General features: G+C 41.5%; 2 protein-coding genes and 2 long non-coding RNA genes across 4 annotated transcripts; 1 reads left to right on the plus strand and 3 right to left on the minus strand.

The window, feature by feature from the left end:
* Positions 1 to 642: 642 nt before the first annotated feature.
* On the minus strand, positions 643 to 12,791 carry LOC145435357 (3-oxoacyl-[acyl-carrier-protein] reductase FabG-like; the record flags this gene model as incomplete). The annotated part of the gene is made up of 2 exons (XM_080312637.1): positions 643 to 901; positions 12,199 to 12,791. Coding segments are annotated over 2 exons (729 nt in total), but the record flags the coding sequence as incomplete, so codon positions are not given.
* LOC145435582 (uncharacterized) lies at positions 3,971 to 5,706 on the plus strand. The gene is made up of 2 exons (XR_013913902.1): positions 3,971 to 4,530; positions 5,512 to 5,706. It is a non-coding gene; the product is annotated as an uncharacterized LOC145435582 (long non-coding RNA).
* A 2,409-nt stretch (positions 12,792 to 15,200) lies between the features above and the next one.
* On the minus strand, positions 15,201 to 16,075 carry LOC145435542 (uncharacterized). Its single transcript, XR_013913882.1, has 2 exons — positions 15,859 to 16,075; positions 15,201 to 15,781 (listed from the first exon to the last, which is right to left on the minus strand). It is a non-coding gene; the product is annotated as an uncharacterized LOC145435542 (long non-coding RNA).
* Positions 16,076 to 19,161: 3,086 nt separating this feature from the next.
* On the minus strand, positions 19,162 to 23,483 carry LOC145435570 (3-oxoacyl-[acyl-carrier-protein] reductase FabG-like). Its single transcript, XM_080312855.1, has 2 exons — positions 22,526 to 23,483; positions 19,162 to 19,457 (listed from the first exon to the last, which is right to left on the minus strand). The coding sequence occupies exons 1-2, from the start codon at positions 23,101 to 23,103 to the stop codon at positions 19,250 to 19,252; spliced, it is 786 nt and encodes a 261-aa protein (XP_080168981.1). The 5' UTR covers positions 23,104 to 23,483; the 3' UTR covers positions 19,162 to 19,249.
* Positions 23,484 to 23,773: the final 290 nt, after the last annotated feature.

Consider the following 23,773-nt stretch of genomic DNA (forward strand, 5'->3'; position numbering starts at 1 on the left):
AAAATACCCTACACAGAATAACCTACGCAACGCAAGCTCCAATATATTACTATTTCCCATAGATTATCGCGTCCGTACGATTACAAGTCACCGTTCGGAGTCGCAAGTCCTTCTCTAATGTTAACGTTTGACCCGACTCGACTCGAGTCATTTTTATTTTATCACCCAGTCAATCCGAAATCGAGTAATTTTACGAGAAGGTCGCACCAAACCAAATCACAATTTCCATTCACGAATCATCAACGGGTTATTTTTCATCATCATGAACTGGAAATGTAACGTAATATATCTGATTTTCTAGCGCATGGTAGCTTTTAAAAGTGACGTGATAGTGAAGTTTGTCGAGATTTTAGTAATTTTTCGCGTGAACTTTAAGTTCTTATATCTAAAAAAGATATATTGTTGAATACTTGAAATTCCTAAATGCCGTCGCGTACTGCACAAAATGCTCTCGCGGGCTGCGTGTTTGAGACCTCTGCTGTAAAGTATCAAATGATAATTTCACCGACGGTGCAAAATCTACGATACAACAAAATGCAGGGGTCAAAGATATTTTCACTTCGTAAACAATTTTCACTATTTTTTGACCTAACGCTAACACAATTTTGACTCATTTTGACATGTCAAAAGAAATCGCCCTAATAATCATACACCGATCATGTATTGACTGTCCATTATACCGATACCAACAAGGGATCGCTATGTTCCGAGGTATGATAAGGTCAGAGACCTGCCACCGTCAATCAAAAAATTGCTTCCGGTGGTTCAAGAGGAGTCGCCAGATGCCAAAAACAGAATTGCTTGTGAGATCTCTTTTGTCGTACCGACTCTGCCGATCGGAAAAGCACGGGATTTACGTTCATAAAATGCATCCAATTCGTCTCCCTCGAGTCCAGATGACCTTTAACGTAAGGTGAATCGCAATTAATGGTCTACAAGGTCGTGAGTTTGTGTGTACATAGATCTGTTTCGACAGAAGGTAGTATTTGAATTGGGGAACTGACACCGAAACACCGGTTCAATCATGAAACTGTGATCAGTGGCTCCCAACCTTTTTCGGTGTGAGGGCCAAATTTAAAATTTTAGAGTACGGTCGGGCCCGCACGAATACTAGGGCAATGAAACGGACCCAAATAGTCATCAAAATATGAAAATTGGAACTGTTCCGATCAATCGCTCGACGCCATTAGCGATTGTTTGGTCATTGTGTTGCCGTGCTCCCATTGTTCAGAACAATCAACTTTTGATGGCAATTTGGAGTAATTTTATCGCCCAGGCGAGATTTCAAACTGTACACTGTTTACCGCTACTTGTCTGCTGCATTGGGTGTCTATTGAGTGAATCAGCTTTTCTCGCGTCAACGCGAGAAGCGCGAGAAATTTCTTTACTTCATGACTGAATCGATCAATACGATCGGGAATTGCATATATTGCTCTCAATTTTCATCCTGTCACTGTTCACGTAATATGATTTACCAGTTGAGCTGAGTGAGGTGTGTTTGAAAAGGTATAGGCCCCCTCAATAATAATTAAACATCTCCGGGGGTATACCCGTTGGCAGGAATGTAACAGCACTTCGTCAGCCCCCGGGCTCTAATAGGGTGATAAACTGACCCCGCATCACGTTTTTCGCTTTTGCCACGAAATTAAAGTTGTATTGTTTAGTGAGCCAACGCGATGCGCGAAGATTTCGATAATTCATGATAAAATCGGTGAATAAGATCGGGAATTGCATGGTTGTCCTCTCTGCTCACGTAATCAGATTTACCGGTACACTGTAAAAAATCTGGTAGATTTACTGGGAAATCTCTGTAAATTTTGCAACGAATTACCGGTAGCTGCCAATAACTGTGCCTAGCTTGTAATTTTACATTTTGATATGTAATATTACCTCAATTTAGCTCTAAAGTCAAGTTACCAGAATTTCTTCGCAAAATTACTGACAGTTACTCGTTACTGAAGTTTACCAGGCTATTGGCAAAATTGATTAGCTTGAAAATCTCTGCAGCCAATGTATACGTGGAACTCAATGCTACTGATATCATTCTCGTGGTGATTTGACGTGATTCAACCTCGTTCGCGAGTCTGGGGTCTATCATACGGAAATTGCTGTTGGTCCTAGTACCAATTTCAGTATAGTACATAGTAGGGTAAAAGAAACAACTCACAATCGTAGATACCCACTATATTATATTATAAGGCTATGGCTATACGGCCGATCTCGCTGGTTACATTCATTGTCACGGATAGGAGTGATGAGTTAGAATATCAGTTTAGGATGTATAATATTGTTCGGGAAACTAGAAACATCAGCAACGCATGCCAAGTTGACCATTTGTTAATGGCGAACAAGGCGACCTGTAATAGGTTACATTAGGTTACCGTTACGCGTTACGAAAAACAACCAACGCACAACTATGACATCACAAGCAGCGTCTGGTTAAGTAAGTACGGTAAGTAGTGACAACACATGGAATAAATATCAATTTATACGCAATTAAATAGAAAAGAAAGGGGCTAGATGTAATGATACCTGTTTCTGTATGAAAAAACTACCTAAATCAAACATTATAACGCAGTGGCCACTAAATATTATTGGTGGCTTGTCAGCGGATGAATACCACTTATTTCGAAATCGTGAGAGTGTCGTATCGTCGTCTACTCAAATCTCAATTCTCAATAATGGCCAAAGGGCGGAGCGAAGCTTGTTGTGCTTGAAGAAAGTGGACACGATCGTTGAACAGTGGTGCCACTCCTAGTGTTTTAACACTAGATCTAGTGTTTTTTCGGTCGTCCTAGTGTTCTAGTGTTTTTTTTCGCCAAATTTTGCTCATCTAGTGTTTTTCTGCAATTATGCGAATGATGAATATTCTAACGTTAGACGACTTAATTATACGCTAAATTTATCGCTAATGAGGCGATTTGGAGCCTCTAGCTGTGTTTGTTTTCAACAATTCTATGTGGTGGTGCAGTAACACGCAATTATTACGTAACAGGGTGCTCTGTGAATCCGTACTTATGAGCGAAAGTCTCTGAAAAAATGTAGAGCGATTTCGCTCTGATGCTCTGTCGTTTCTTGTTGAACTCAGTGTGCAGATTCGGGCAAGACATACATTTGCCGAGACAGACAGACAAACATACAGTTTTACTGAAAAAAATTGCAATAAAAATATAATTCATGCTGCAGCTATACGATCCTTCAGGATTCCCGCGGATCCTCCCGCCAGCTGCATTGATGGAGTGCTAATTAAGCATTGTTCAATTCGAGTCTCGCGTCATCAATAATAATAAATATTTAAAAATGTAAGCAGGTCCAAGAATAGTAAGAAGAAGAATAGTAAAATCAATCATTCCTCTAGCTATCCAATTTCCCTCTGTCATATTATATGGTGAACTTGAACTTTGGCAAGATCGCAAAATGAGCTGCAGTTTATCAGTCAAAGCCCTCCAACAGAATTTTTGCAAAAATTGAAATCTGTGTACAATGGATTCGGAGAATCAAAATTCCATTTACTGGGGAAGCTCATGACAAATCTCTTGGCATTACCACATTCCACTGCATTTGCGGAATTGAAGTATGGTGCATATGGAAACCTCCCCATTGTTTGGTTGAAGATGTGCGGTAGTCAGCAAGATGCCCCACAAAAGATACTTATGTTTGATAGATGGTGTACAATCGAAAGATAATTTTTATGATGCCGCACAATTCGAAAGCAACAAATTTGATTTTTTTTGCGCTGTTGAATTCGTTTCATTAATTTTCGTTGAATAATCATGCAGTATATCATTCATATGTATCGAATTCATGTGCGGAACACTTCTTATCTGTAGATATGTACCTTGGTCATCATGATTCCTTGGCAAGGGCAAATTTTTCCTGCAGTTTACTAATCTAGTGTTTTTTTCGCCAATCTAGTGTTTTTTCACGACATAATCTTGTGTTTTTTCGGGAACCTAGAGTGGCAACGCTGTCGTTGAAGATTCCTAGGAATGCTGATTGGGATACGCATCGTAAAAGGTACAGTACTACATAGTATTCGTTACCGTGAATATCTACGACTGTGCACACCACCGGGATGACTTTGATTTCATAATTGAAATATTTCATTAGCCGCATTCTCTGTTCTATTTTGTGATGTTAGTCGACTTATATACTGACCTGTGACGCCACATACTCTGCCGCGGAGTAGTTGAAACTGTTGGCATGTTAATGTCATTTTGGGGCTCTAGCATAGAGATGTTTCCATTCACTGCAGGATTTGTTTGGCACACATGCCACCTCAAATGAGGAACCTTTTGCTTCAATACATTAGATCAGTGGTTCTCAACCTGGGGAACGCGAGAAATTGACTAAGTCTGTATGAATTCTGACTAAACATGTGTTTCGCAACCATTTTCAGAAGACGATTGTTGAAGATGAAACTTATTTCGTATTCAAGAAACCTCGCCAAATTCGAACTCCAGCAGTCGCGCTCAACTTCATTTAAGCGAATTTTTGATATTCTTTGAAGATTTAGAGGAATTACCACATGTAAGTCATTCATTACTTCATAGCTTGGCAGTAGCCTAAAGCTCGTTCCGCTGGGTAGCTGTTGTTAATAGCTGGCGAACTGCACTGCGTAAAACAGACTTAGATGCAATATAGGTTGCTTGGTTTCACCCTCAATTAAGCTACCCTATATCAACACAATTCAATTCAATTCCAAAACTGATCTAATTGAGCATGGCAGTACATAGAACGACGCCTTGTTCACTGTAGTCACCACCAGCATTAGGATTAGTCTCAGTGCAACCTATCTTGAAACAAATTGATCTCCTGTCCAATGTTTTTTTGCTATTTTCAAACAAGTTTGGGGAAATTTGTCGAAAATGTTAAAGACTGGAATACGGATTCAAACGTGGCGTAAGACATACCATATGTATACTATTACATCAGGGATGGGCAACCTGCTGTCGTAGATGGGAATTTGTGTGGCCGTCAACACCTAATTCAATTAGTATGTGTTAGCATCCGTCGACATGCAAATTGAAATTACTAATTCACTCCCAATTTTTTTAGAGATTCTAATTATTTTTGAAATTTTCTTCGCGCTCCACGCAATTCAACATAACTAATATAGTAGCGCCCTTCTAAATCTGAGCAGGAATCAGAATCGTGTGCTCCTCACAAAAGAAATTTTTTTATGGTGCATTTGGGCGATTTCAATATATTTCCACTACCGATACGATGGACGGGGGTCAAGAAATAACAGCATGCAATAAAGTGCATGACTAATAATAATTGGCCCACACGAAGATGCATTATCATTTATAACTGCCCGCTGCATTTGATAAAGTAAGTCATGAATCTCTGCTATATCATGTAAAAGGCGGAGCCGTCACCACAATATGTACCAGTACCGGTGCTTCAAAAATTGTTATATTTTTGTTACCCTATTTGTCTTAGTAGTCTTTATAATGTCATATCTAGGTTAGGGAGTTTGCTTAATATAGCGACTTGAATTCTTTTTAGTGGAACTGCAAGATACTAGCTACACAGAAGGAATGAGGTCGAGAAAAAGAAACAATTGGAAGTTTGGCCAATTGTTGGAGACCACTCGTGTTACTGCATGTCTCCCAAAGAAGAAGTATACCTCCTGCAGCAATACTTCCATCGATAATCTTCTCATCGTGAATCATGAATGAATATACAGTTTGTTCCAATGTCGTTTTGGGGTGTGAAGAAGCTTTTGCGATATTTTAGCATAGGGTTGCTTAGCGATAGGTATGGGATGTACGTGAATTTACAAGCTGGTATGTAATCCTGATTTACACAGACAGCATGTATATAGGTAGGCGGTAAAATTACAGTCTGAGTGGCAAATATACAGGGTAAAATGTAGATTGGATATACCAGAGGCGACTGTAACATTACAGTCTGGCGTGTAAAGTGAGATTACCGGACGAGTGTAAGTTAAATTTACATTGACTAACGGTAATGTTACATTACCACGAAATGTCTGGCTACCGTGCTTCCAAACATTTCGCGGTAAATCGAGGTTTTTTTTTTTACAGTGTAGAGCTGAGTGAGAGGTGTCTTTAAAACTGTAGATCCCGTAAAATTGAACATCTTCGGGCGGGCGGACCCCTTGGTATGACTTTTTCACATGATGTTATTTCGTGACCTCCTGTCTGCTATATCAAAAAATGTAGAATTGCCCAAACCTACTAAACTGAAAGATCACACGATTTCAGATTGGTATTTCTTGACTGGCATATAATATTTTTTCCTGCGGGATGGTATATTTGTCTTGTGAGGTTCAGATTGCCAAGACAGGAACATTCGGCGCCAGTCATTTAGGGGCCTATATGGACAATTAAAGCTATATGTATTTTGTACATATAACGAAGTTTTTGGTCTGCATAAAAGCAGTTCTTTACGGCCAAGGTTTTCTCGCTGCCGATCGTTCTGGCACACTTCTTGGAGTCGCATGTTACAGGGCCTAAAAATTTATATGTCTTGGTGAGTTGTGGTGCGGTAATGGCCAACGTCGATATGCCTATTTCTATAAATCTTGCCTAATTTTTTCAAGGGGAAGAGTACCCAATCATCAAGATATGTGGCGCATTTAAATCGCGCATAGCGCGAAAATTTTTTGGAAAAGTTGCATAAATTTTCAAAAAATACTCTATAATTATGCTAATTCACGAAATAATTTTGGGCCCCTTTCGAGCTCGACCCGCCTCAATTGGTGGGTTTGGGGTGTGGCAGTTACGGCCATGGCTACACTGTAAAAAATAAAAACCTCGATTCACCGCGAAATGTTTGGAAGCACGGTAGCCAGACATTTCGTGGTAATATAAGATTACCGTTAGTCAACGTAAATTTAACTTACATTCGTCTGGTAATCTGACTTTACACACCAGACTGTAATGTTACAGTCTCCCGCGGTATATCCAATCTACATGTTCTCCTGTACACTTACCACCGAGACTGTAATTTGACCGCCTACCTACCTATATGCTGCCCGTGTAAATCTGGACTACATACCAGCTTGTAAATTCGCGTACATCCATACCTATTGCAAAGCAACGCGATGCTAAAATATCGTAAAAGTTTCTTCGCACTCCCAAAACGACATTGGTACAAACTGTATATTCATTCATGATTAATGGTTATCGATGGAAAAGTATTGCTGCTGGAGATCAAATTCTTCTTTAGGAGACATGCAGTAACACGAGTGGTCTCAAGAGAAGGTGAATTAATTCCACCACCGGCCAAACTTCCAGTTGTTTCTTTTTCTCGTCCTCATTCCTTCTGTGTAACATGCAGTTCCACTGAAAAGAATTCATGCATAAGTCGCTATATTAAGCAAAGTTGCTAACCTAGACATGACATTAAAAAGACTAAGACAAACGGGCTAACAAAAATATAACATGTTTCGAAGTACCGGTACTGGTACATTGTGTGATGACGGCTCCGCATTTTACATGGTATAGCAGAGATTCAAGACATACTTTATCTAATGTATTGAAGCAAAAGGTTCCTCATTTGAGGTAGCGTGTGTGCCAAACAAATCCAGCAGTGAATGAAAACATCTCTATGGTATGGCCCGAAAATGACAGTAAGAAACCAACAGTTTCAACTCCTCCGCGGCGGAGTATGTGGTGGCACAGGTCACTATATAAGTCGACTAATATCCCAAAATAGAACAGAAAATGCGGCAAATGAAATATTTCAATCATGAAATCAAAGTCATCCCGATGGTGTGCACAGTCGTAGATATTCACGGTAACAAATGCTATGTAGTACTGTACCTTTTACGATGCGTACCCCATTCAGCATTCCTAGCAATCTTCAACGATCGTGTCCACTTTCTTCAAGCACAACAAGCTTCGCTTCACCCTTTGCTCAAATCTCAATAACGGCCACTGGCCAAACGACACTCAGGCGATTTCGAAATAAGTGATATATTCATCCGCTCACATATGCCACCAAATATATTTACTGGCCACGTTATAATGTTTGATCTAGGTCGTGTTTTCCATACAGAAACATTTATTATTACATATAGTCCCTTTCTTTTTCATATAATCTCGTATAAATTGATATTTATTCCAAGTGTTGTTCACTACTTACTGTACTTACGTAACCAGACGCTGCTTGTGATGTCACAGTTGTGCGTTGGTTGTTTACAACGAATCTCAGAAACCCAGTGACGCGTAACGGTAACCTAATGTAGCCCATTACTGGTCGCCTTGTCCGCCATTAACAAATGATCAACTGAGCATGCGGTGCTGATATTTCTAGTTTCGCAAACAATATTATACATCCTAAACTGATTTTCTAACTTATCAGTTCTATCCGTGACGACGAATGTAACCGGCGAGACCGGCCGTATAGCCATAGCCTTATAATATAATATAATGGCCATGGTGTAAAACCACATTAGCTACGACTGCCAGTTGTTTCTTGTACCCTACTATATACTATACTGAAATTGGTACTAGGGCCACCAATTTCCGTATGACAGACCCCAGTTTCACGAACGAGGTTGAATCAGGACAAATCACCACGAGAATGATATATCAGTAACATTCAGTTCCCCATATACATTGGCTGCAGCGATTTTGAAGCTAATCAATTTTGCCAATAACCTGGTAAACTGCAGTAACGAGTAACTGTCAGTAATTTTGCGAAGAAATTCTGGTAACTTGACTTCACAGCTAAATTAAGGTAATATTACATATCAAAATGTAAAATTACAAGCTACGTTCAGTTATTGGCTGCGACCGGTAATTTGTTGTAAAATTTACAGAGATTTCCCAGTAAATCTACCAGATTTTTTACAGTGTATAGGACTACCAATTATGCTGCTTTTAGCCGGCTAAGCAGTACGCATCTCGGCGTATTCAACCGTGAGTCACGTGTTGCACATCTAGTTATCATAGGGTTACCATACGTCCTCTTTTAAGAGGATTTGTCCTCTTTTTTGATTTTTTTAAAGTGTCCTCGGAGGACGCCGAAATGGCCTCTTTTTTGAGATTTCGTCTTCTTTTTTGAGAATTTTGGTTGAATATAGGGCCAAATTCGACTGATATACATTAAGTCAGCACTGTAGGAAAGGTACGGCAGCTATCTCGGGAGCTGGGATGGAAAGTTGACCTTTTTTCAGTCAACCACCTGTTACTGTGAAAGAAAAACTGTCTTTTCCCGGAGTTGAGCCTATTTTTCTTATTTAGTCAAGCGACCACGGAGTGGGAAAAATTAACCATTTTTTCTGGATCTTCCTCCGGTTTTGAAAGTTATCAATACCTATGTATATCTATAGCTACTGCTCGTTCAACTGGAAAGTTAGGGCACATTGCATTAAAACAGCAGTGACGTAACGTTAGCAGTCTACTCACAACTTTACTGCAATTCTATACTTAAAAACTACAGAGGCCAAGCCAAGCAAGAGTATTTTATAAATATAAGTTTTATTTTTTTGTCATAATTCGATTTCTTACTATATTTTGGGGCCGCGGTTGGGAATCACTAGTATAGATACTGATGTGTTCGAACTGTAAGTTGTCGGGGGTAGGGAAATTTCCTTCCCTAGCTCAGTAGAAGCCGCGGGCCGCAGCATTAGGCTCACAGTAGTCTTGTTCAATATCCAGCAACGAAGGTCGTATTTGGCGCTATTGAACTGTCAGATTGAAAGTGAGCCGACCTTGGGCGTAACAGGGTCTGCGTATAAGCTGCATTATGTGCTGTTTCAATTGTACTACTCGTGCAGCGGGGTAAAATTGCTGTTGAAATTATCTGTGGCGCGAATCCGAGCGTATAACACAAATAATAAAAATACGGGGTCAAGCTACATTTCGTTAAATAATTATAACAATCAGCATTTGGGCACATAGTAACGGACTGTTTCGCTGTGTTGCAAAATTTAGTAGTGGGCCACAAGTTGTTAACCCCTGGTACCCAAAGTCTCTGCAGTTCCTCGTTCAATGCGAACGAATCACGTATCGACGTTGGAAAGGTAGTCTGGTTTACGTAGTTGCAGTATACCAGGAACCATTGTCGTTGAGAAATTCGACTGGATCGGATCTGCCATTACAATTGTTTTGTATTTGTCTGGTGACTCATTTCGTTAGTGTTGTTGAACACTGTACTTCATTAGTACGCCGGGTTTAGTTTAAAACCAGATGTCTGTTAAAACACTCTGTTGAACACACGTTTTAACAAATCACCTCTAAGAGGTTTATTTCAATACGCGATAGGTCGTATAGCAACATACGAAACATGCAGTGCGAAGCTACGCGCGTTTGTGGAAATGACATGTCAGTGAAATCGTGATTAACACACAGCATTGTTACAATATACGAGCTTTGCGGTGGGGTGAAAATGGCACTAGTCGCACGAAAAGTATGTATTTGAACTTCCTACAGGGGTGAGCAACGTACGGCCCCGCGGCCGGATCCGGTCAGCGACGGGATATTGAGCGGCCGGCAGGGAGTTTACACCCTGAAAATGAAATTCTAATCGGAAAGTATTGGCAAATTTTATGCAAAGAATGAGTGCCAGTTTGCCGACCTGAGAAAGATGATCATGAAAATACTTGTTCTGTCTACATACATTTGCGAGCAAACATTTCCGACCATGAACAATAACAAGACAAGGCTATGTTCCAATATAACTGATGTTCATGTGCACTGTGCAGGCTTTACACGGATGTGTGATTGACCTCAACCGCTATCGTAGCAGGCCTACATATCAGTTTAACAAATTCACTGAATACTGTTTTTGGTCTCTTTGCTGTAAACCTGAAGTTTACATTAAATGCGATTTATTCCTTGCATATGTGGATAAATATGCGATTTATGTATCAATTATGTAATCTGGTCCGCCAAGTGCTTCATGTTCCGTTTTAGTGATGTTTATTCAAATATGTACATAAAATATCAAAAATTTCATAAAGAAAATCTTTCCCCATCATCGGGTCATCTCGTCTCAGCCGTTGCCGAAGTCGGATTTGTATTCCCGGTCGTAGTAGACGCCTTCGAAGGTTGGCGCTCGTAGTCGCTCGGCTCATCTCATCTCAGCAGTCGATGTCGATTCGCGGTCTCGGTCGTAGTATAGGAGCCGCCAGAACTTGGCGCTCGTTTACGTGTGTTTTTCATATATATTTGGTGGAGCGGTGGTGGGTGGGGTATGAATGGGGTAGGGGGGCGGTGGATAGGGTTGGTCGGGGTAGGGTTTAGTGGTTTAGGGGTGGGGTAAAGTGGGATGGATGGGAGGTTTGGGGGTTGGGATGGGTTGTAGGTGGATTGGTTGGTTTTTGTGGGTCGATAAATACAATACGATTTATCGCGCGAGCGTTTAATGGGCTCGCCTAAATTAATCTGTATATTTTACTTCTTATATCGTTGATGCGTTCGTCAATATTTTGGGCGTATTCATTTTGTATGTCGAGTGCATTTTTCCATTCCCACACAAGGGTTTTCACGTTCATAAAAGCTTGTATTATAGTCGGAGCTTGCGGTCCGTCGTAGACGTTGCGTATGATCTCGTCGGGTGTAGCGTCAATAGTCGTTTGCAGGTCGTTCTCGAGATCCTGTATTACAAGAGAGAACAGTTTTTTGTAAGTTGCACATTCGGCGAAAGTGTGACGCAGAGTGTCTTCGGCGTGTTGGCAGAATTTGCATTTGTTTTTCAAGTAGGCGTCTTTTCGTCGTACCAAGCCTGCGTTGGTTTTTCTGGAGCCTGTAAAGTAGCTCTCAGTGTTAATGCGATACGAAATCTCACGTTTCTTGTTGTCAATGTGATCTTTGATATTGGGCTGGTATAGCCATATCTCTTTCCAGTCCGCCATGCGGCTTCCTCCTTGTTGCGTCTTCGTTTTAACAAGGATCTGGTACATTTCTTTCTGGCTTAGTTCTTGTATATCTTGTGATTGGCTTTTAATTACGTCGAAGATTTTCTTTTCCTTCTTCCATTCCCCCGTCAATGTATTTCTGTGAGGGTAGAGGTTGTTCCCGGCCCGCCGACCGGAGAAGTTGCCCGTCCCTGTTCTACATCAGTCATGCTGTTGTGACGTTGTAATGAGTGATACAATAGAAAACTCATGTTGAATCGATGCCCGATACTCTATTGAGATTTAGAATCACTCAGGCACACTCGATGTTGCCCAACCCTTATTATAATCCACTGGTAGCAGTATCCCATCATAAATACCTGGTGATATTGGTCTTCACGAATGCTGGGTTGACTGAATTCACACGGACGCCTTTCGGCGCGCACTCACGAGCCACGCATTTGGTGAATTGATCCACTGCCGCCTTGGTCATGCTGTACAGCAGCAATCCTTCTAACGCTTGTAGCCCGGCAATGCTCGAAACGTTCACAACATTCCCTTTGGACGCTACCAAATGCGGCATAGCTTTCTGAGTCAACACGAACAGCGACTTCACATTAACCGAGAAAAGCATATCAAAATCTTCAACGGTCGAAGTTTGTAGATCGCCCAGTTTGCAAGCTCCTGCATTGTTGATGAGTATATCGAGCCGTTTATACTTTTCAACAACCTTATCGACCACACTTTCAACCTCCTGTTGGTTTGTGAAATCCGCGAGTATTTGAAGGACATCTGCGGCACAGTTGTTACGACATTTCAATTCTGTTGAGTTCAATTGGTCCTTGTCTCTACCTGTAATAGCTAATATCGCGCCATGCTTCGCGAAATCTTTTGCTACTTCACGACCGATACCGCTTGACGCGCCAGTCACCAACACAACCTTGCCGGAGAAACTTATGTCGCCTTTTGATGATTACGCGACTTACGCGTACACTGTACGCCCGCCATAATATTCACTCTCGTGCGTAACTGCCGAGGCACGCGTACGTCTTGCAGATGCGTCCCGCACTGCGAACACGATTGAATTGATTAACTGACTCTGATCGATGTAGAGCCTGTGTGATTGCAAATTCGTCCGTCGATTACCTACAGGCTCGTTTCGAATTACATGCTATATTCACTCGAGACACAACGCTACGTCAATATCGACGTGTGCAGAGTGTGTAAAGGTTGCTGTTTTGATGTATAGATGGTAGACTCGTACAAACTACCGATCTAGTTAGTTGGCGGTCAACTAGCTACTGGTTTTTGGGTAGTTCTAGTACTAGTTCTAATCGCGGATTTAGTGAGTAGTTCCAGTCCTAGTTGGGCATTTCAAAAAACTTTAACTGCCGAACAACTAGACGACACGTGTCGCCGTTTGGCGTGAATCGTGATAACGGTGTTCTATTGTGTTATGCTCTTGCACTGACGGAATACAAGAAAACGCATTGTTCTATTAAGCATGCCAGACACCAATCGTGGAACAGAATCTCGCCGGCTGTCAGACAGTCGTCGTGCATGTCTGCATTCAAGTCGAGGTACAAGCAATCTCTTCTAAATGAATAGCCTAATAGTCAGCCTTCATGATCACCGGAACACGACCTAACATATCGATCTCTCCTTCCGCCACATATACCACCTCATTTACAGCTTGCATTTTATATTCTCCGCTTCACTTGTCATTCAGTGTGCGCTGTGCATGTGCTGTGCATGCCTCTCCTCTACTTCGCCTAGGGCCTAGGCCAAGGTGGGTGTTTGATGTTAAAGACTACTCCAAGCTGTTTCGACACCTTCCTATCTTTTCCTTGTAACGCAATTTCCGCGGTGTTTTGAAATGATGAAAGTATTAAGTAACTGAGACATTGCCGGCTCGGAGTAATCACTACCAACAATGGTTGAAACCTCTACCCTGTCCAACAGTGGCGGCTCGTCTAATAGGGCAACTGGGGCATTGCCCCACCTAAAATTCTGTTCAATAACAGTTCTTTACCATTTATAGACGCACAGCAATCTATATATACCGAAATCACAGCAAAAATCGTATTCTTCTTGTCCTTTCGCTTGTAAATGCCCATATATATAGCGAAGTCTCTGCGAAAATCGAATTCTCTTTCGTGTTTTCGCTTTGCAAATGCCTAGCCGGGGCATGCCCCGGTAGCGCTCATAACAAGCTTTCACTGTCTATTCTCTCAAAGCTGCGCACAATAAAGAAACAGTGATTTACTCTCTCCTATTCATAAAATGACCGAGCAACCGGGGCAACATAGCCTGCTCGCCCTTAAGGTGTGATGTAACAATCGTATCTACATCTGAACTAGGTTACCGTCATATGCGTTTAGTCGACCGTTGCTGGTATAGGTCGATTTTGATGGTGTTTCACACCATGATAATTCTTGAAACTTGGTATGTCATGTCGTGATGGTGGTATTTAACATTGTCCCAAGTTTCAGGGTTTCTACTTAAAGTTTAGGGTAGTAATTCCGTTTCCGAAGTTGAGTGTGTGCTGATTCGTCATGTATCGCAAACAGATTTTACTCAAAAGCCGGTATTGGTATCCATTGATTTTGACAATGGTCCATACCGAGATCGGTCATGACATTTGGTACGGTAAGTCTTAATGTTAGTATTCAACGCGGTACCAAGTTTCAAGTTTGTCACTGTACTGTGTTAGTGGTAGTTTAGTTTCCTAAGTCGAGTGAGAGCTGACTCGTCATTTATCGCAAACATATTTTACGCAAAGCCGGTATATTGGTCTCCATTGATTTTAACGATGCTCCTTACCTAGATCCGTCATGAGCTTTTGCATGGTATGTCTTGATTTTAGTATCGAACGCTGTGCCAAGTCTCAAGGTTGGCACTCAATGATTAGGGCAGCAATTTCGTTATCAAGGTCGAGTATGTTAAAGATGTGCGCTGATCTGACACTTAGCCTACCTAACGCATTGCGGATTTCACGCAAAAGTCGGCGTATCTGTGTTAACGCTAACTGTGTTCCATACTGAGATAAGTGATGAGATGATGATATCATGAAACAGTTTACTAACATCCTCGGTTTGCATTCAAATATTTACTTTTATTTTATATTCTCCAATGTCAATGTTGACCGTGAAATTGTGGCCTTCAGGCCATTTGCTTACAATTACAACCCCTGTCAAGCGCGATAGCTGTTTCGTTTTCGATGGCGGCTAACAGCTGATCGCTTGATCAATGATAAGCCTATTCCTCAGTAAATTTTACGCAAAATTCGGTGTTGGTCTGTTTGTATTAATTTTGACAGTGTACCATACCGAAAACGGTCATGAGGCTACTTCTCGTTGATTTCATGTAACAGTGTACCAAGTTTTCGGCTTTCATCCACGTATTTATTCGGTAATATATTTTCCAAAGGCGATTTTGCAGCAGACATATAGACCGTAAGCCGTATGTGTCGTGTGACAGTCTCCAGCATCAAGGCCAAAATATCTCCTATGCTGTATCGGGACCGAATTTCCGAGGCTGCTATCCGTAGTTCTTCAGAATTATGTTTTGGATTCAATATGACATTGTCCAATCTATGAGATAACAATTGCGTATGTGTCCGAACTCGTTGACCTTTCCAGCTAGGCTTACGCAATCTCTCGAGTTATAGTCATTTCCATTTCTGCAGATAATTAGTCAAGTCAGGTATAGTGCGAACATGAGCCGTGTGAAATCTTTGTTCCGTACGCCGTTTACGCAGTTACCACACTTCAAGTCACAGCTCACCGGCAGACCTCTCGCGGCACATACGTTACATCACTGTTGTCGGGAAGTTCGTGTTACCTAGGCTTACCATATTTTGGAAATCTAAAAAGAGGACACTTTTTCATAAATTTCCAACTTTCAAAATCGGAGTAGAATTCTCAAAAACCGGTTAATTTTTCCCACTTTGTGACTGGTTAACTAAAAAAAAAAAAGGTCATCTCTTCCGCTCAGAACTCAAAATACCGTTTTTCTCCCCACATTGCCAGGTGGATGACTAAAAAAAAAAAGGTCATCTTTTCGCTCAGAGCTAAAATCACCGTTTTTCACCCGTCGGAGCTTCACGTCTGTGCTGATATGTGGCATATCACTCGCAATTTGCTCTAAATCTGCTCTAAATCCTAAAAAAGAGGACAAAAGGGCGTCCTCCGAGGACACTTTCAAAAAAGTCAAAAAAGAGGACAAATCCTCTTAAAAGAGGACGTATGGTAAGCCTAGTGTTACCGTAGTTCGTACCAATAAGTCACTTGTTTACGTTGGAAAACTCCATTGTGACGTCATCTTGATAAAAAGTCGCTTGCAGCCCTTGCCCCACCACCCGATATTGTCACGAGCCGCCACTGCTGTCCAACTTGCGCTGGTGTTCATGTGGAAAACCAACCCGCTTCCGATGAAATAAAGATTTTAAACATTGATTCTAGTTAGTAGTGGATAGTTAATGCTAGCTCTACAGTTGCGCATTTTAACAATTCAGTAGTTTGTACACGTCTGATACATGTGGTATTTCGATTCCAATAGTCATTTTACATCTGCCGAATATTATTTTATATAATTAATGAAATGGCCACTTATAGGTCGGTACACTTTTTTGCTAGGCTTTTGTAAGACATCGTATGCGTATTATCCATTGCCTACCTTCAGTTGAAAATTCAAGCTGGTTCTAAAAATGACGACTGCCCGAGTTTGGATTAGCCGAAAATTTATCGAAATACCATGTTCGCCCGCATCTCGTATCGACACATGCCTGGTCTATTTTAATTGACAGCAAATTACAGATTTTATAATGTGTAATTATTTTTACTTCTATATTTATAGGGCCGCGTGAAATGATGCTAGTGCTCGAATCTGAAGGGAGAATTGTGATGAATCGTGTGGAGTCGTGACCGTGAGAGGTGATGTTTTCGAGTACTGAAATTATACGCTCTTTTATCGTCATGAGGAGATTTTTCAACGAGAATGATAGTTTCGACGCAAGATCCCACTGTAAAAACATTGAAAGATCCCTGGAACGTCTGGGGGTGAAATTGTTAAAACTAGGGTTGCATTTAAAACAAACATCTTTAAACAAGGCCCTTGTTTAAAACATGTTTTAAATTATTTTCAGCCATGGCGTCATGAATATTTGTTTGTGACGTCATAGTCGATTGGTATCGACAATTGAAAATATATGGTAAATATGGAACCTTCGACGAAAAGGGCTTCATATCACTGCTGTCATGAACGGACCAAAAATATCTTTAACAAGGACTACATCGCTATGCAGCATTTTTACGGTCGGCGGTCATCATCATCAGAACACTCATTCCGTTCCAATGATATATATGTACATTCAAAAACTGTTTAACCAACGACGATTTCGAGGGTCAAGCCATCCCACATCGTATACGTCGACTATGCTGGGTGCAAATTGTCCTTAGGCTCATACTACATGGTTCTTCAGACGTATTTACACAATCATGGCATATATGTAGACAACGTTTGGAATAAAAAATAATTTTTTTGCAAAAAGGCATTTGTTTATAACACGGTTTAAAACATGTTTTAAACGAAATGTTTTGAAATACCGTTTGTTTTAAATGCAACCCTAGTTAGAACGTCCAGTGCGGTATATTTAAAAAACACGACCCAAAATGCACGTGACCACGGCTTATTATGCATATGACGCGAATAAGAAGGTCAACTCAACGGAAAGTAAACGCAGAAACCGATTTTCCGAGCAACTACTCGGTAAAACGATCTATTTTTGCATTCCAGGGGGCGAAAGTTTGTGTCGACCTTGATAAGGGGGCGACGAGTCGAAAAAGATTGGAACCATTGCTCTACACCAGGACTGGGCAACATACGGCCCGCGAATGCATTTTGTACGGCCCGCGGGCAGCTTTCCGTCGTACATGATAATGTGGCCCGCGGCCGATCAGTCTGCCGAAATTCCCCACTATACTTGCTTACTGCGTCAAATTTTAGTGACTGTATGTTAATATATTCGTGTGTGCGCACTGCGCAGCGTGTGAGAGTGGAGCCTACGGGTAAGTTCGTCGAAGCGAGAAGACTAGCATTGTCAGCATTCAGTATGTACTTAACCCCAATGATGTTTGTGGCAATCATGGTGTTAGTCGACAGCAATGCCCATTTACACCAAGCCGATATTTCTTATTTTTGATTCTGTGACCGCCAACTGGTAGGTAGCATCCAGGCTTTTGTGAGACACCGCCTAATAGTTATGCCGATGAGATGGCGAGGAGGAGCCTAGATAAGCCTCTAGCACTTAGGTAGCAATTCTAGAGTTGGACTCGAACCCACAACACATTGGGTTTTGTAGCTCAGGATTATACTTCTGCACTATCTCGCCACCCACTCAACCCTAATGGATTGATATCTTGGTAAATTTGGGGTGCCGGGCATATCGAACAACTTAAAATCTTAATTAAGATTGCACCTTGTGTTGATTGATCAGAGAGAAGCAGACATGGCGGTGCATGTATGACAGTGGGTCTCAAGCTTGGGGGCGTGAAAGCATCAGAAGGGGGCGCGAAGTCACAGTTAACTTGAAAATTTTTCGGGCTCCGCGTGAATTACCTCAAGCTCATGGTGTTTACTCTACGTATCTATTGTCCGAATTTCATATTTGAGAATTCTCTCATCAATAGCCATAACCTTTATTTTCATGAAACCATCTGTTGGGATGGCTAGCATTCTGATTCACCTCTTTAATGTTTGTGATGTCACGATAGGGGGGGGGGGGGGGGGGGCTCGGAATTTTCCACAAAAGTTCGAGAACCACAGGACAAGGCTGTTCTCAAATCCACATTCTCTTCTACATTATCGGCGAGAAATTGCTTTGAAATAACATTGCTTCGTTAAAATACTATCATTAAATACGATTTATTCCATGTATAATGTATATGTGAATAAATTTGCAAATAATGTATCGATTCAGCAATCCGGCCCGCCCAGTACCTAATTTTCCTATATCCATCCCGCCGACTGGAGAAGTTGCCCGCCCCTGCTCTACACAGTTCCTTTGTAGCATCTTCAGCAAAACCAGTAATTAGGTTAGGATTATAGAAAAGAAATATTTCACAAATTGTTTTAGAATATGAATATAGAAACATTTCAAAAAACTAGATATTACCATTATATTACCGACATTTCGCTCTAATTTATTTAATTACACTAGAATTATCTAGTTGTCCAAGTCGGATGGCTGGATGGGAGGCTGGAGACCGACGAAATCTGGCCCTGGATTGACGAATTAGCGCTAACTCGAATTTTAGCATCAAAACGCATCGCCTGTGTGCATAGCCTGTGATTCATATAATTACCGTTGGAAACCGGCCTGGATACAACACACAGATAACAATCATACACCGATCACGTAATAACAGTCCATTATACCAATATCAACACGGGATCGCTAATTACCGACCTGCCACCGTCGATCAGAAAAATGCTTCCTGTGGTCCAAGAGGAGTCGTTAGAGGCCAAAAACAGAATTGCTTGCGAAATGTCTTTTGTGGTACCGAGTCTGCCGATCGGGTGAGCGCGGGCCGTGCGCTCATAAAACGCGTCCAATTCGTCTGCATCGAGTCCAGATGACCTTTAACGCAAAGTGTATCGCAATTAATGGTCTACAAAGCTGCCTTGAGTGTTGTAGTACTATCCATGTTGTACATATATATATGTTTCGTCGGAAGGTAGTATTTGAATTGGGGTGACCGACAGTGAAAACATGGGTTCTATTCATACATTTGATCTTATCTATACCAATGTGCTCAAACTCTAAGTTGTCGGGAGTAGGGGAATTTCCTAGTTTCATGAAGGCACCGGGCCGCAGCATTGGGCCTACAATAGTCTTGTTTAATTTCGAGATACAAAGGCCGCATTTGTCGCTATGGAAGAGTCTGATAGGAAATGAGCCGACCTTGGAGTCTAACGGGGTCTGCATAAGCTGCACTATGTGCTGTTGTGATGCTCGTGAAGTTGGGTATACTGATGTTAAAAATATATGTGGTGAGAATCATAGCTTATAGCACAAATAATAAAATACGGGATTATGCTACACTTCGTTAGATACTAATAACAATGTATCCGCAATTGGTCAGATAGTAACGCACTGTTTGGCTGTGTTGCAAAATCAAGTAGTGGGCCACAACTTGGTATCCCCTGGTATGCACCCAGAGTCTCTGCAGCGCCTCTTTCAATGCGAATGTATCACGTATCGACGCTGGAAAGCTGTGTGGTTTACGTAGTTGTAGTACCAGGAATGATTGTCGTTGATAAATTTAAATGGATCGGATCTGTCATTATAATTGTTTTGCAGCCCGGGAGGGACGTCGAATCTAAATCTGATTAAATCTTTAATTTCCTAGGGTTACCATACGGCCTCTTTTAAGATGATTTGTCCCCTTTTTTACTTTTTTGAAATAGTCCTCGGAGGACGCCTATATGTCCTCTTTGGTTGAATTTGCGTGGAAATTGGACTGAGATCAGCGGCGGAGTAACGGTCCAACAAGTTTTTCGGGACTTGACCCTGACCTGTTTTTAGTCAACTGACTACCCAAAGTCAGGACAAATTTATCATTTTCAGGATTTTACTCCAGTATTGTAAGTCTGAGAATTTTGAAAAAGTGTCCTCCTTTCAGATTCCCAAAATATGGTAACCCTGTAATTTCCATTCCATGAAATAGAGTCAATACCCGAAATTAGGGATACTATACGTCCTCTTTCAAGAGGATTTGTCCTCATTTTGGACTTTTTTGAAAATGTCCTCGAAGGACTACAAAATATCCATTTTTTTGAGAATTTGTTATCTTTTTTGAAAATTTTGGTTAAATATAGGGTAAAATTCGACCGAGATAAAAGAAATCAGTACTCAAGTAACGTTCCGGCGGGTATTTCGGGAGTTGAGCCGGAATGTTTACCTTTATTTTTAGTCAACCAACGGTGAATTCAACAAAAGCGTATATTTAAGGAGTCGAGTCGGAAAAAGAACCTTTTTTGAGTCCATCTAGTCTAGGGTTGCCATATTGTTGAGGCACGAATTCCGGATGCTCTTTAGCGCCCACTAGCGGATTTGAAAATGAGATATGAGGACATTGTCGATCAATATGACGTCATACCAGCAAAGCTTTGCCTTTCGACCAGAGGTGGTCACGATCCGGTTCAGTAATATGTGGTTGTGTTTTGTAAGTTGTAACCAGAGCCGGACCCACATTTTTCGGCCCCCTCCCGCCCAAATAAACACTGATCTTGGGCACACCGTAGTTTAATCGATGCATCTTCTGGATGCTTACTATATCCACCTGGTCGTAAAATTATTTCAATGGATTCTTTCAATGATATTGGTTCATCCATATATTACTATGTAATTTTGATCGTCTCTCCGCCTGCATGATCAGAGTAAGCGGTAGAGCTGGTGGAGGATGATGACTTTGGAAATGCAAGGAGCGCAATTGTGCATCGTTAAGTCATGTTCATGTCACACCGATTAGATTATTTATCAGCCTAATGCCGGTGCGCACTGCGCACCATTGCGCTAAATAAACACCGCACATCCGGTGGTTTCCAACCTTTTATGGTCGCGGCTCAATTTCCAATTTGAAAACGTTCCGTGGCCCTGGTCGAAATTTGATGAGGTGATTACTAATAAAAGGCCGGCACCTTTGCGCATACTTACTGACGCCCTATTTTGGAAGCTTATTACGTTCAACATCTTCGCGCACCCCAAAATAAAGGCAAACGACCCTTAGGTCTAAAACCACTATCTTTGAATAAAGCATTTAAACGGCCTAAACCGGCTCTAGGAATATACCGTTCTCCTATAATTGCGATGACAATTAGACTAATTTCTGTAAATGAAGGTTATTTTTATTTATTTTCGATTGCAGTTTTTACGAAGGTGGTAGTCCCCATATTAGAATGAGCATATGTGATACTAAATCGCGCGCAACGGGAATATAAATTTCATGTAGCCAAAATCGGTCCAAAAATAATATTGTTTATGCTGATTTATTAAAATATTATGAGATTACTTCAAGCCTTCAAAATTCCGGACATTTAGGCATATTTTAGAAATTCCCCCCGGACGCATTTTTAACAGTGAAATTACGGACATGTCCGGGAAATTCCGGACGTATGGCAACCCTAATCTAGTCGTGATTGACACACAGCATTGTTACAAAACACGAGCTTTGCGGTGGGGTGAAATTGACACTGGTCGCATAAAAGGTACATAACTTCCTGCATCAGGGGTGGGCAACATACGGCCTCGGGGCCGGATCCGGATCCGGTCAGTCTGATTGACCTCAACAGCGATTGCAGTACATATTAGTTCGCTTAATACTGTATTTGGGCTCTATGCTTTAAACTTAAAGTTTCCATTAAATGCGATTTATTCCTTGTATGTGTGGACAAACACGCGATTTATGTATCAATTCTGTAATCCGGCCCGCCAAGTGCTTCATTTTCCCGGCCCGCAGACCGGAGAAGTTGCTCGCCCTTGTTATACATCAGTGACGCTGTTATGACGTTGTAATGAGTGATACTAGAATACTCAATTTGAATCCAAGTCCGATACTCTATTCAGATTTAGAATCACTCAGGCATACTCGATGTTGCCTAACCCTTATTATAATTCACTGGTAGCATGTATCCAATCATAAATACCTGCTGATGTTGGTCTTCACGAGAGCTGGGTTGAGTGAATTCACACGGACGCCTTTCGGTGCGCACTCACGAGCCACGCATTTGGTGAATTGATCCACTGCCGCCTTCGTCATACTGTACAGCAGCAACCTGTCGAACGCTTGCAGCCCGGCGATGCTCGAAACGTTCACAACATTCCCTTTCGACGCCACCAAATGCGGCATAGCTTTCTGAGTCAACACGAACAGCGACTTCACATTAACCGAGAAAAGCATATCAAAATCTTCAACGGTCGAAGTTTGTAGATCGCCCAGTTTGCAAGCTCCTGCATTGTTGATGAGTATATCGAGCCGTTTATACTTTTCAACAACCTTATCCACCACCCTTTCAACCTCTTCTTGGCTTGTGAAATCCGCGAGTATTTGCAGGACATCTGCGGCACCGTTGTTACGACATTTCAATTCTGTTGAGTTCAATTCGTTCTTGTTTCTACCCGTAATAGCTAATATCGCGCCATGCATCGCGAAATCTTGCGCTACTTCACGACCGATACCGCTTGACGCGCCAGTCACTAACACAACCTTTCCGGAGAAACTCATGTCACCATATAAATGCAGTGTTGTCAATTCCGGATGGAAGAAAATCGATAAAACTTGTGTTAAAAATCGCTAGACGTCGCTAAATATTGAATAAAAGCGGTAAAAAATCGCTAAATCTACATAAATTCCTAAAGGTGTTAAATAGAACCAGAATATCAATACATTCTTCTCAGCTATATTTTACCCCTCTGGGACCAAAGTCGCTTATCTTATTTCTAGTTTATAATACGTAAGAGTCATCTCTAAGCGGGACAAAACGTGCAGTGCATTTCGATAAATCACATCGCTCTGCGCAATGATCGCTCTTCGTGACCACTGACCAAGTTTGCAGACATAACCGCACACTATATAAGCGTGTCACGAACTGCCGTTGTACGGGAATCTGAGGTGAAAAGCCTCCTAGATATACAAGTGACTTGCTCAATGCGTCCGTGATGCGATATACAGTGGAAAGGCGCCTGACTTCTCTAAGCTGTGTTGGAGTACTTGAACACGACATGCGACCTGACACCCTTGTACACGACATGCGACGTGACACACTTGTACGCGACATGCGACCTGACACACTTGTACACGACATGCGACTTGACCCGACGCAACACGACTTGAACCGGGTTTGCCAGTAGCGACCTCAATAAAAGAATCCTAGGAAAAACCAACTAGCCTACAT

This window comes from Botryllus schlosseri, chromosome 3 (genome assembly GCF_051294905.1).
Source record: "Botryllus schlosseri isolate E-star chromosome 3, Bs_hap1, whole genome shotgun sequence".
NCBI classification, from domain to species: Eukaryota; Metazoa; Chordata; class Ascidiacea; order Stolidobranchia; family Styelidae; genus Botryllus; species Botryllus schlosseri.

Bases quoted from the DNA above. Each gene is read 5' to 3' on its own strand.
- LOC145435570 (XM_080312855.1), bottom strand. From the start codon at position 23,103: ATGAGTTTCTCCGGAAAGGTTGTGTTAGTGACTGGCGCGTCAAGCGGT. The intron at 19,458-22,525 runs GTATTTATGATT...TTTGCGTTAAAG, and splicing joins GTGAAGACCAACATCAGCAG to GTCATCTGGACTCGATGCAG.